Here is a 14,092-nt window from a genome sequence, read left to right as displayed (position 1 = left end):
AGTGGAGTAGAACATCCAATAATGACTGTGTGGTGACATTAACAAAAGGGTGAAATACGGCTTCAAAACTATAGGAATAGCTCAAATCATGTGACTAACACACCTCAGACACCCTCACAGTCTCACATCTATGGCTGGCATCATTATCTACCACAATCTTCTTTATTTAGAACAGGTGGTTTACTATCACGGTTCAGCACAGGAACTGCAGCAGCTTTAAACTGGCATGCAGCTCACGCAGAGTCACATTTACAGTTTTCAGAGTCGTTACAGTTAATATCAGTCAGAGCAGCTTGAAAATGAGGGAGGATCGGTATGAAAATTCAGGAATTACTGTAGACAACAGAAGAAATTTAGACAGCGGTGAGCATTTATATGAAGACCTTAAAGGGAACAATGCCAGAGGAACGCAGAAGACCAGGAGGAACAAAAGGAACTCAGGTACAGTAACTGCAGAGAAAATACACATTAAAATGCTGAGAAAGACGACAAAACCTCTCACAGTTTAAATCTTTACTGGATTTTTCACTTCACCCTGTTTCACCATGACAAATAGTGCTTATAAGCCCACATTAAAATGTCTTGTTAACCAGCTTTAATGAGTAACCAATAGAATTCTCTTTTTTATTGAAGGTTTCTCATACTGAGGGATCTTAATGTGATTAATATGACGGTGTATCTTGCACTGTACTGTATCACACAGAGGTGATCCAGTATAGAGCAGTTTGCTCTCTAGAACACTTAGAAACATGAAAGCAAATATGAGTTTGAGACCCTGAAACACACAAGTCAGTTCAGTGAATCCCAGAAAGCCAGTGCAGTAAACAAATGTGGACTTTCAGTTAAGAAACATAAAATCAGTGAAAAGAGGCCGTTACTAAATAAATAGCGTTTCTTTATGAAAAACACTGAAACAAGTAAAACGAGGGAAAAAAAAGTTTTGCCTCTTAACACCCTGCATGTAGCTCTCCACCAAGAATGGATTCAAAACAATTAATTTTAGGCCAAAAGTTTATTTAAGAACTTCAGAAAAAATCAGAAAACAATGTCTCAGACATCAGGCAGCATATTTGAAGTGTGACTGAAGTGTAATTGTTTTCTGTGATGCAACTTTTAGAAACGTTAAACTCTAGAACTTTAGAAACGTCTGCTTCCTATCACCACCACTGTGAACAGCCCTGACTTCTTAAGTTTCTCTAGAATGGAGCATTTCACACCAAACTGCTCTGAATGACTTGTTTTTACATCTTAATGATTGTTATACAGACATTTTGAGAGAAAAAAACTGGTGGAGTTCCCCTTTAAATATTTAGCAAGGTGCACAGCAAACAAAAATAAACCAGACAGAAAGAGGGCTGAAAACTCATCACCATATATAGTCATGGTTTCATCTCACATGAGCAGACTAAGGAATCTGCATGAATGGAAGTAGCTCTGAACAACCACAAGAGGGAGCTATTCAGCTGATAACTGATGGCAATCTGAGGCTTTGAAAACAGAAGTGTATGACGTGCTAATGGGAGCCTCTCTCAGTGTGGCTCACTCACTGTAGCTCCCTGACACACTAATGGACCAGCTAATGGCATTTAGGGGCTCTATGATAATCAGACATCAGTATAAAGTTTTATAAAAGTGATTTCTTGCCTTTTCAAGTTACGCTGGTTGTGTTATAATATTATAATACATTTTAAAACTTTAACTCATTCATGTCCAAAAACTGAACTGTCTTGTATCACTTTGTAAAGTTACAGTCAGGATGAACGTTTAACTGTGCATTCACTTCCATGCTAATCAAATTAGGATTTTCTGCTGTTTTGATAATATCATATAATATAATCAGTCATACCAGGTGGCCTAAAGCCTGAATTTAATATGATAAATGATGAAAACTCACTTTTTTATCCATGTGGTTTGATCAATGGGAAGACTGCACTCATTTCTTTAGCTTTGTGCTCTGAGAACAAAAGGAAGTTTCATACATGGACATTAAAATGTTGATTTAAACAAATCATCTTCACATGACCAAACACAGCACAGTTGAAGGGAGTCTGCATGGAGGAGTGGGCAAAAATTCCTAGATGTATACTTACTGTTTCAACAGAAAAATGACATCCGTTGGTTTTTTAGACTAAAAATGATGACAAAGTCAAATTTTGTATGTCAAAAAAAATCATTAGGTGGATTTACTTCTTTACATGACTGTAGCTAATAATTACAACTAGAAAGCAAGCTGTGTAGACATGATGCAGTGCTGAGGTGTAACCTCAAACCACCTACAAAGCAGGTACTATTTGGGTGGATGATCATTCTCAGCACTGCAGTAACACTGACGTGGTGGTGGTGTGTTAGTGTGTGTGTGTGCCATGCTGTTATGAGCTGTACTGCTGTGTCTGATCCACTCATACCAGTACAACACACATTACCCCACCACCACTACGTCAGGGTCACTGCAGTGCTGAGAATGATCCATCTGCTCTGTGGTGGTCCTGTAGGGGGTCCTGACCAGTTATTAATGGGGTAAAGGTGGGATAACAAAGGAAACCAGATGAACTATAGTCTGTAATTGTAGAACTACTAAGTGAAGCATGATAAAACTACTAAACAACTAAAAAGCAAGTTGTGTAGATATGATGCAGTGCTGAGGGGTAACTTATTAATCTACAAACTAGTGAAGTACCAAGCATGTCAAGCACCTGCGCCTGACTTCCACTGCCCCCTGCAAGCCCCTCAGAGAGGCTCGCTTTGTTGCTTCTTCCATTCAAGATCTGTTCTGTTCAGTAATATTACACCAGCTCCTAAAGACTCAGGTCTTTATCATGTTACACATGTTAGACATACACAGAAATAACAGAGATATGAATACCTCTTTTCTTTTTTATTATTCAAATCATATCTGAGCAGAAGTTTAATTCATATTTCATATTTAAACAAAGACAGAAGACATTATGTGTGTACACTGTTTCTACTCACTGGTACTGTTTTCAGGACTGGCTGCAGTGTGTCTGGGGCTGCTGTGTGTTCTCCTGCTGGCTGGCATCGCAGTGCTGTGGGTCAAGTTCAACAAACTGACTGCAGAGAGAGACCAGCTACAGACCAGCTACACCAACCTGACTGCAGAGAGAGACCAGTTACAGACCAGTAACACCAAACTGGCAGCAGAGAGAGACCAGTTACAGACCAGCTACGACTCGGTGACACGTCAGCTTCAGAATCAGAAAGACTGTCTTCAGAAATTCTCTAATTTGGGTGAGCAGATCATCTCTAAAGTTTAAGATGGGCAAATCTTTTTTGAGTAACTAAGTAAATTCAAAATGTTAAACAAACAATTTGTGTTATTACCACGTTTAAATCATTGTGATCTGTGTCAATACAGTAAGGTGCAAAAGTCAGAAAATACCTTTTCATTTGAGTTCTAGTCAAAATGGCCATTAAGAACAAGCATCAAAGCACCATGAGGGGTATAAACGTGTTTACATTATTGTGCATTATTTCAAACTCAAACATAATCAAAAGTCACCATAAACAGGGGGCATCATTTCCAAACCACCATTAAATAAATGTCAGACCATCTGCTCATCTGACACTTTTAAAGCTGAATGGATCAGTCAAGGACTTTGGATTAGTTAACATACATTACAACACTACTTACATTTTCATTCTCAGCCTCAAGGTACTTGATCCATGTCTGAAGAGCCAAAGTTCCTGAACACTGTAAAAACTCTTTTTTAAATAAAGATGCCATAAAATGTTTATCAGTGTAATCAGAATCTATTGGTTCCCTGACTAAAGTGTGGGAGTGACATCAGAGGTTGTTTCATTCATTGATTAAAGCAGTTCACTTTAGCCAATCAGATCTGATCCACGCACACATTTTGGGCCAGAATATTACCAAACTTACAGAATTTACCGTAAATTTTGTTTCTTTTTAATAGCCACTCAGATACAGAGAACTTTATTAATATGAATGTGTATCAATACTTTGATCTGAGTGTCTGAGTGTGTGTACATGTGTGTTCTGTGTGTTTAATTTATAGCGAAGGCCGTGCAGGAGGGTTGGAAGTTTTTCAGCACCAGTGTTTATTTCATCTCTACTGGACAGAAGATCTGGAGTGAGAGCAGTCAGGACTGCAGAGGAAGAGGAGCAGACCTGGTGATCATAAACAGCAGAGAAGAACACGTAAGAGAGAGAGAGAGAGAGTAGAAAAGGGAACGCAGCCCACTGATCTTCAGCTCATTCTTGTCTCAATTGCAGGAGTTCATCTTTAACAATATGGGCAGCAGTCGAGCTTGGATTGGTCTGACCGACAGTGAAAGGGAGGGAGTCTGGAAATGGGTGGACGGATCAGCACTGACCACCGGGTAGGAAGCAGATTAAGTGGCTAACTGATTAAACCCACCTTCTCAAGTACCAAATGTACCTTCTAGCTGATAAATAAAGGCATCCTAACAGTGAGTGAACAATCAGACACTGATTCTGATTCTCTGGATTTCAGGTTCTGGGGTGAAGGAGAACCAAATGATGATAAGAATTATGAGGATTGTGTTGAGATTTCTGAATATAAGAAGGGCTGGAATGACATGCCATGTTCTATCCAAGAGCGGTGGATCTGTGAGAAAAGCATTTAGTGGTAAAGTGATACTGACTAATAAAATGGTCTTGGAGATCTACTTTGATATGGACTGTAGTTCCAACCACAGTCTGTCACACCTGCTCCCACTAATGAACATCTTCAGAATTCTCTGACCGACTAGATCAGATGCAGTAATGTTGGGTAATGGGTGCAGCAACAGACGTAGGTTAGAACTAAACTCTGCAGGAAAGTAGATCTTCAGGAGGAGAGCTGTGATCACTGATTTACATTTACAGCATTTAGCAGATCCAGAATGACATAAAAAGTGCTTTGCTGTCCACTCAGATGATGTATATTAGCTTTAATATGTTAAGAGTCTAAACACACAGTCACTGTTTCTTAGTGTCTATAATTGTGTCCTCAGTATGAACTTGGAGCCCTCGTGTCCAGATACTTCTGTGTTAAAGAGGAGGGTCACATGACTGCAGTTACATTTGAGAAATCTAAGATCCATCAGGGGTCAGTAGGTCAGTTCTGACCATGAGATCCTCTATTGCAGTTAAACCTCCTGAATTTAAGATCCAGCATATTGTCACTGTGGCACAAAAACTTTGTGTTGTATTTGTAACTTTGTCAACCATGTTACTTCAGATGACAGAGGCACAATGGGTTAGTCTGCCCTCTGGTGGTAATGTTCAGTCTGTTGTACTTTTCTATGATCTATAGTTCATAATGTCACGATTTTAACAACTTTAACTATTTCTAACCACATCTTTCATAGAAATCAGATTTCAATGTTGCTTCTTTTCTTTTTTATTATTAACATTTTCATAAATTTCCTTCAGAATGTTTGTGTGCAAGGAATTAAAGTAGAGATATGATTATGATCTAATACAATGAGCAATAAATCATGACCCATCATTTTTACTATAGAAATGTTTCTTTGTTGATGCCAATAATGCAAACCACCAGGAGCCAATAGACACTTTTAATGGGGTCTATGAATTTTTTTTTAAGTAGGGAGGTACATTAAATGTGACTCTCTTGCCGTGTTATGGATGAAAAATGGATTAAGTGTTGATGCCGCTAAGCAGCAGCTGCCAAAAGTTACCTTGCCGCTGGGCTGCTTCTGCCATAGACCACAGTCGCTGTGTGTCATTCTGTAGTCCTCGTTATGCCCATATTAGGAACTCCGGGTCTAGGCCCCATTTCTCTATGGCTAGAATGAATAGGGTTTTTGAAAAGTCGCCTCTGTCTTACTCTGTGTTAAATAAAAATGTTCAGAATCTGATTCGTTTAGTCCTGTGTACATTTTTCTCCCGACTACCACTGGAACCTCTGAATTACGAGGTTATAAAGAGCTATAATACTAATATTGCTACATGAGAGCTGAAGCTACTGTGCATCAATTTGACGCCACTAAGCTACACGACACTAAGGCCGGCTGATCCGGTGCTCAGACGAGTTGTGCTATCTTATCTAATTGTTCTACACGATGCTGTATAATTTACTAGGCAGGTCAAATAATAAAGGAAAACTAATATGAACTGAATCCAATATGCACAGGGCTACAAACTCAACAATGAAACTCATAAGAACATAATTGCATAAGAACATCCTCATAAGTGGGGACACTGCCAGGAGTTGAATTTGGGAAAACAAACTAAAGAAAAATATTTACATCAAGTTGTTTTCACACTTGTACCATGTGACCATCACAGTCTCATATATGTGTCCGGCCTCACTATCTAACACAATCTCCTTAATTTAGACCATTAACACTTACAGATAAGCACAGAGACTCTGCAGGGACTTGCTGACGAGTAGCACAAGCAAAGTCATCAGTTCTAACTTATTAGACTTATTAGTTCTGCTCCAGTCTGTCAGAGTAGAATGGAAGTGATGGAGGAGATTTATGCAAATTCAGGAATTACTGCAGTCAACAGAAGAAATTCAGACAGCAGTGGACACTCATATGAAGACATTTATGCCAATGAGGACGACATAGAAACTCATCAAATCAGGAAGTACAGAAGGAACTCTGGCACAGTAACTGCAGAAAACACAAACATTAAAAATGCTGAGAAAGACGACAAAACCTCTGACTCACATACAGCAGATCCTCGGCACAGAGGTAAGTCTCTATTAGTGTTTCTTCACTAACTCATGTATTACTTTGTTATATAGTGTTAAAGGGCCACATTGAAATGTAACACTAACCAGCTTTAATCAGTAACCAACAGAAATGTGTCATAAGTGAGTCTAATTAACATATGACACTGTAACAGGGTCGTAAACCAGGGGCATTTTGTAGAAGTGACATCACACAGTGACTAAACTAACAAGACGATAAAATAGAGCTCTTGTAACAAAATGCACTTATATGTAAATGCTATTTTAGAGGAATGTGCTTTAAGATTCTTTAAAAAAAGTACAAAGAGAATTCAAGAGCTTAAAAGCTGACCCACCCCTCTTCAGCTGAACATCTGAACTTCTTTGATGACCTGAATGACCTTACAGGAACAGATCTAAGAACCATTTTACTGAGGGGGAAAAGCTCAAGACCACGAATACACGAACTAACTAACTCCTAAAAGAGCCGTTCATTCTAAACAGTATCAGTCTGAGGTTTCTGTTAGTATCATTCTGAGCTGTTGACGAGGCCCGAAAAGACAGTGCTGCAATGCTCCTTTCTAGATGAGACTCAGTAAGCTTACATTTTTCACTCTCAGCAATAGTGAGAATGTTACTGACCTTCAAGATCTTGTGGAGGTGAAAAGACGCAGAGCAAAGGTCTAAATAAAAAGAGGAGCTGCATTTTATTTCCAAAATGTCTCGTTTTTATTTCCTTTGTAAAATGTTCTGAGACGGCCACATTAGCAGGGGCGTCACCCGGCCTGGGCGTTACACAGGGGCACACTCATCCTCTCCTTGAGAGAGAGAGAAAGAGCAGAGTGATAAACAGACAGCGCATAGTGATAAAGAGAAAGAGAGAGAGCGCAGTGATAGAGAGAAAGAGCGACAGACAGAAAGAGAGTGCAGTGATGGAGGGAGAGAAAAAGAGTGCAGTGATAAAGAGAGAGAAAGAGAGAGGGAGAGAAAAAAGTGCAGTGCAATAAGGAGAGAGAGAGAAGGAGGGAAAGAGAAAAAAGTGCAGTGCAATAAAGAGAGAGAGAGAGCAAGAGAGCGAGAATGTGTGAGTGCCTGAAACTGTAAAACTGTGAACTGTGTCTATAAAAAGCCAAACTGTGCTGGACAGTTTCCTCCAGTCGTTGCTGAGCTGCATGAATCAGGAAATGTCTACAACCAGCTCAACAGCTGAAAATATGCATTTTCACTATCAGAGCAATAATAAAGAAGCTTAAATCAACTACAGATGTTACATAACTACAAGTTGAATCAAGTGCCCACAGTTGGCCAGACGCTTCTGAAACTTTCAGTGCGGTGACAAGACCAAAATAGAGCTTTTTGGCAACAAACACCAGCGGTGGAGCTATAGACTAGGGGTGCAGGAAAAACTCGATTCTTAGACGCATCGCGATGCAGACGTGAACGATTCTGAATCAGTTCATCTTCTTCTTCTTTCGGCTGCTCCCTTTAGGGGTCGCCACAGCGGATCATCTGCCTCCATCTTGCCCTATCCATAGCCTCCTCTACTTTCACACCAACCATCTCCATGTCCACCTTCACTACATCCATAAACCTTCTCTTCTCCTTCTACCCGGCAGCTCCATCTCCAACATTCTTTGCCCAATATATCCACTATTCCTCCTCAACACATGTCCAAACCATCTCAAACTGGCCTCTCTGGCTTTATCTCCAAACTGCTCCACCCTATGCTGCCTTGCTACACTTTCTCCTAGCACCACTTTACAATCTCCAATCTCCTTTAGGTGGCATCTCCTGCTAAGGATATAATCCACCTGTGTGCACCTCCCTCCACTCTTGTATGTCACCCTGTGTTCTTCCCTCTTCTGAAAATACGTGTTCACCACAGCCATTTCCATTCTCTTTGCAAAATCTACAACCATCTGACCTTCCGCATTTCTGCTTTTCACACGATACATACCCAGCACCTCTTCATCCCCTCTGTTCCCTTCACCAACATGTCCATTGAAGTCTGCACCAATCACCAATCTCTCCTCTCTAGGGACACCATCTACCACTTCATCCATCTTACTCCAAAATTCCTCTTTCTCCTCTAACTGACAACCAACCTGTGGTGCATATGAACTGGCCACATTCAAAATTACACCATCACCCTCCAACTTCAGGCTCATGATCCTGTCTGACACTCTCTTTACATCCAGAACACTTTTCCCAAGCTGTTCCTTTAGGATTATCCCTACTCCATTTCTCTTCCTCTCTACACCATGATAGAACAGTTTGAATCCACCTCCAATGTTCCTGGCCTTGCTTCCTTTCCATCTGGTCTCCTGGACACACAGAATATCTACCTTCCTTCTCTCCATCATGTCTGCAAGCTCTCTGCCTTTACCAGTCATTGTCCCTATGATCAGAGTCCCTACTCTAACCTCCACACTCCTGTCTTTCCTTCTCTCTCGCTGCCTTCTAACCCGCCTTCCTCCTCTCCTCTTTGATGGTCTTCGACCTACAGTAGTCCAATTTCCACCAGCACCCTGCTGGTCAACATCACCGGAGGCGGTCGTTGTTAACCCGGGTCTCGATCGGTCCGGTATGGCAATCATATTTGTGATCCGCATGATAGTTTTGGCACAAGTTTTACGCCGGATGCCCTTCCTGACGCAACCCTCACCATTTATCTGGGCTTGGGACCAGAAGCACACAAAGTACACCCATAATGGCTGGTTTGATTCTGAATCAGTTCATAAATGTCAAAAATCGATTTTCTAAATGTAGCCCTGTGCTATATTTTGGGTTCGTTTCAATACATGGGACGGTTTCCATTCATTACGGTTTAGAATTAAAAGGATTAAATGTTTAAAAATGTTTAAAGGCCATTTCCAAGCACTAGTATTATTCGTAGGCCAAATGCTGTTTTGTACATTTTTGTATTTTATTTCTGTTAGTGAAACTTGCCCAATTATTTTCCTAATTTCTGATTGGTCGAGGACGCTGTCCCCTGAACTGTTGCGCATCGGGAGGGAAAGTGAGAGATGGAGTGAGAGATGGAGGAGGTGAAGGGGCAGTCAGTTCGTTTGTCTCCACCTGCTAGTATATGCTAAGCCCAAACTTTCCCAGGCTATGGGGGAGAAGCTGCTGCAAGAGTTCTGCTAGAACACTTCAGCAGGCAGTGGACTGTAGTAATGCGCTTTAGGACACTTTTCCTTCGGTTAGTTTGAGAGTTTTAGACTTAGGCTTTAGTGAGAACTGCATGCGGACAGCGCGACAGGTTCCGAGACAGTGCAGAGGGTCTGCTACAAAGCTAGTGAGCTGCCCGTGGCTGTGCTTTGAGAACAGTGGGGTTAGAATTGCCGTGAACACCGGAGGAGTTGAGGTTTCGTGTAGATAAGACGGCCGAGACCAGCGACACGGTGGGGACTAGGAGATTCGGTGCTGAAGGAGTCCATGCAGGCGGCGTCTGCTGAGGAACGAGCCGCCATAGGTCCACGCTTCAGCGGCGTGAACACTCGCTATTACTCTCCGCTCCTATTCGCAAAGAAACACGTACAGAGCTCGTTTCATTTTATTTTACTCATTGAGTGAAGCGGCCAGTGTTTAATTTCCAGGCCCCAACGCACCCAAGCGACGACCAGGCCTGCAACAGGGTCCTTTTGGGGGAAATTTTAGTTTAGATTTAACGCCGGCATAGCGTAGGATATTCACTAGTGACTTTGGTATTGAACTGAAGTGTGATTGTATTTTGAACTTTAAAGGGTATTTTTCCGGTTTAAAGGGAAACTAGTCATTTAAAGGAGAACATTGGATGTAAGGTTTGTGTGTTGAGGCACATTCATTCTGTTGGTGCATTGCTGTAAGAGCCATTTGAGTTTATTTTAAGCTCTAAGGAGTGTGGGGCAGTGCATTTAGCTTGTTTAAAAGCAACACTACAAGGGTATTTCAGTTTGGTTTATTGAATTCATTGTAATTTCATTTAAAGACCTTTTTAAGAAAAAAGTAAAGTCATTTCATATACAATTAATTCCATTGTGATCTTACTACTTAGTTAAAAAGATTAAAAAGGTGTGTTTACAAGCCATTTACAAGGTAATAGTACTCATAACCAATCCGATCAAAACTACTGCTGTTTTATCACCACAATTGATAAGAAGAAGGGCGCCCCATAGTTATTTAGTTGATTCACCTGTTTCTAGAGGTCTTGCCAGTAATGTAGGCAAAGGGGCGCTAGATATATATTTAATTTATAGCGTAATGTTGACGGAACATACAGCTGGAACTTGGAAGTGACTAGGTGCAGTGCCCGGACAGTCTGTGGCAGCACATAAGAAAAACACAGCTGGACGAGCGAGAAATCCAACCGGCTCTGAATTAAAAGCTAGTTTGGGTCAGGAGTCACAACCCAAATGTTCAGAAAAGCCACTTTGTCCTTTCAACAAAGATCAGAGCCACAAAATTTAATGTCCAGCATGTCTCAGTGTGTGCTGATGGCCTAGTGCAGGCTAAACAATATAAATGAAAACACAGACTCTTTGCACTGCTTTAAGCTTTAGTTATAGCCGCTTTCCTCCCGTCTGAAAACTTTTCCTCAGAACTAGAACAGTTTCTTGTAAAATGTTTCTCCTCTTTCGGCAGTTTAATGAGGTTGAAGTCGCTTCTCATTCACCAGCTTTTTGTTTGAATTTTCCCGTTCCACCTTAAATTCTGCCTGACGCCTAATGTAACTGCTGCACCATTTAAGGTGGAACCGGAAAAATATGAAAGAGAAGCGACTTCATCTTCGCAACTTTTTTATTGTTTGACAGTCTCTCATTGCAGATTTATGTTCTGGGAAACAACCGCAGTGCTTATAAGTCCATTAGTCTCCAAATGTTCGGCTTAAATCTCTACTACTGGCGAGGCAGGACTTCGTTGCTATGTGAGCCAAGGTTTTCGTGCTATCCTGCAAACGTTGGAGTCGAGATTCAGCGTCCAGTCTCTGAGATATTTTACTGACACAGTGACCCCCCACTCTCTACACTGAGACCAAAACCAAAGTTTTAGAGTCACTGAATTAAATGGGTAGGATGGGTGTAACATGTGCTGCGTAGACAACCATTACCACTGGATCTTATGTCAGTGCACTTAATCGCAGATTAGTGGCAGAGGCGTCTCAAACAAGAGCAGTGAATGAGAGTCTTCTAGAGCACTTCCATTTGATTTATTAATAAAAGCTATTGGAAGTAAATTCGTTATGGATCATTACAAATTCTTTGCTTTAAAACTACAGAGTCATCACACAGTAAGAAAATAGAAATCCTGTATTGAAAACAAAGATGCATCGATAATTGTTTTATAATCGAATCACAGCCCTCTGAATCATAATCGAATTGTGAGGTGCCTAAAGATTCCCACCCCTAGTATAGACACAAAGATATGCCCCCACTGTGAAGTATGGTGGTGGTGCATCTGTGATGTTTTGGGGCTGTTATTCTTCCAAAGGCCCTGGACAGTTTATTCAGATACATGGTATCACAGACTCCATCAAGTACCAGCATAAATAATTCAAAATCTGTCTGCCTCAGCCAGGAAGCTTAAACTGGGCCACAGTCTGGATCTTCTAGCAGGACCATGATCCAAATCCCACCTCAAAAACAACACAAAAGTAGTTTACCGACCACAGAATTAAGCTTTTGCCGTGGCCTCCCCAGTCCCCTCACCTAAACCCCATAGAAAACACGAGGGATGAGTTGAAGAACCTGAAGCATCTGGAAAGGTTCTGTGTGGAGGGATGGTCTCAGAGCCCTTGCCATGTGTTCTCCAGTTTCCTCAAGCGTTATAGGAGAAGTGTCAGAGGCCTGAGAGCAGAGTGGAATTAGAGCTGTGCTTGTCAGGACTGAGTAGTAAAAGAATTCATGTAACAGTGTAATATGGGACTGGTTCCAGTACAGTTAGAGTAAAAAAGACAGTAATCAGATTACAGGTTTTAAACACTAACAGTTCTGAAACAGGAGAATAAAGCGGCCCTGTGAGAATTTAAGTTACTTTTACCTTCGTTTCTGATTCGTCGCTTCTGATTCAAAGTCAGTCAGCTCTCACTCAGCTTTCTTGTGCAGTTAAACTCATACACAGTGATTTGTGTTGAGAGCTGAAACTGCTGAGAGCGTCTACAAATGACATCATACCTTTTTGCTCAGGGTTTCTCAAGCACTGGGCTGTGGTCCACAACTTATCCATGATCACCCTCTGGTGTTCATCTGGCCAATATGTGAATGCTGAAGGGGAGCAAAAATATTTGGCTAAGAATTAAGAATGAAATATAATGTTTTCAAATGGTGAACAGAACTATGCCCTGCGATGGACTGGTGACCTGTCCAGGGTGTATCCTGCCTTCCACCCGAAGACTGCTGGGATAGGCTCCAGCCCCCCCCGCGACCCCGACGGAGAAGCGGCTTAGAAAATGGATGGATGGATGGATGGATGGATGGAACAGAACTAATTCCAGTTCTGAAACAGCCACACAAAGCAGTTATGGCTGGCACTTCATGCTTTCCATGAGAACCCCTGTTTTAGCAGATGAAGCACAAATCATGATCAGAGACTTTAGAATGGCCTCTATTTAATAAGCATTGATGAAGAGGGTCTCACCAGACAGAGCTTTTAGTATGGTCACTTTTAATAAATAAGACAAAATCCCAGTAGAACAGAAGAGTTTTTACTATGTTGCAGCTCTATAGTTCCTGAACTCAATGAACTGGATCATTCTACAGTTTTAGCCTCAGAGCACCATTTCTTTTCATTTTCCTCCTAAAATCCTGAGCCGAGCAGGTCACCTATTTCACTGCTCATATATACACGTCCAAAATCAGACACATGATACTGTGCGAATGTCAACTCTGTCTGAAATATTTCCACATGTTAAATTGCTGATAAAGTCGTTGATTTTTTCCTTGTCTTTAATTAATTGTATGACTTTAAAAAGACAAGTAATCCAAAAGTGAGAGAAATGATGTCATGTCTTTATAGTTTTTGCCTATAAAAGAAAATGTTATTGTATCATTACTACCTTATTGTTTTTTCTTTTTACAACTGAAATAAAATAGGTAGAATAGGCACAGAATAAATATCACATCACCACCAGGTTTCTAAATATTTGAGTTACAATTGAATCCATGACACTGCAGTGTTGATAAGCTATCATCAGAGAGACATACAAGTTTGGCCGTGCAGTGTGATAAAGACCAGACATATGCGGATGATGCCATCTAATAGTTTATTTCCATCTGATAAAGTGACAAATGGTTTAAGTTGTTTTTTCCTGTGTTTTGCAGTGTCGGCTAAGGTAGCCAGCTAGCTAGCTAAACATAACAAAAACCTATGCAAAGCAGCCTCCAGGACTAGTGCTGGAACAGCGGTACATGGTGGCTCACAAAACTGGATGA

The 14,092-nt window shown here is 41.0% G+C and overlaps 1 protein-coding gene and 1 pseudogene across 1 annotated transcript; both read left to right on the top strand.

Annotated features, from left to right (window-relative positions):
- Nucleotides 1-299: 299 nt before the first annotated feature.
- On the top strand, nt 300-4,626 carry LOC119261967 (CD209 antigen-like protein E). Its single transcript, XM_037532559.1, has 5 exons — nt 300-441; nt 2,986-3,246; nt 4,035-4,177; nt 4,253-4,359; nt 4,494-4,626. Exons 1-5 carry the CDS (start codon nt 300-302, stop codon nt 4,624-4,626), a joined length of 786 nt encoding a protein of 261 aa, XP_037388456.1.
- A 1,838-nt stretch (nt 4,627-6,464) lies between these two features.
- LOC108411546 overlaps nt 6,465-14,092 on the top strand; it is a 43,878-nt pseudogene continuing 36,250 nt past the window's right edge.

The sequence above is a fragment of the Pygocentrus nattereri genome, chromosome 22 (genome assembly GCF_015220715.1).
Source record: "Pygocentrus nattereri isolate fPygNat1 chromosome 22, fPygNat1.pri, whole genome shotgun sequence".
In the NCBI taxonomy this organism is placed as follows: domain Eukaryota; kingdom Metazoa; phylum Chordata; class Actinopteri; order Characiformes; family Serrasalmidae; genus Pygocentrus; species Pygocentrus nattereri.
The sequence above is the reverse complement of the archived record's forward strand: the minus strand, read 5'-3'. Positions and strand labels throughout refer to the sequence as shown.

What these genes read in the sequence shown, in the direction of transcription:
- LOC119261967 (XM_037532559.1), top strand. Translation starts at nt 300, where the DNA reads ATGAGGGAGGATCGGTATGAAAATTCAGGAATTACTGTAGACAACAGA. An exon ending in GAGGAACAAAAGGAACTCAG is followed by an intron (nt 442 to 2,985) that starts GTACAGTAACTG and finishes TACTGTTTTCAG; the next exon opens with GACTGGCTGCAGTGTGTCTG. An exon ending in TCAGAAATTCTCTAATTTGG is followed by an intron (nt 3,247 to 4,034) that starts GTGAGCAGATCA and finishes TTTAATTTATAG; the next exon opens with CGAAGGCCGTGCAGGAGGGT.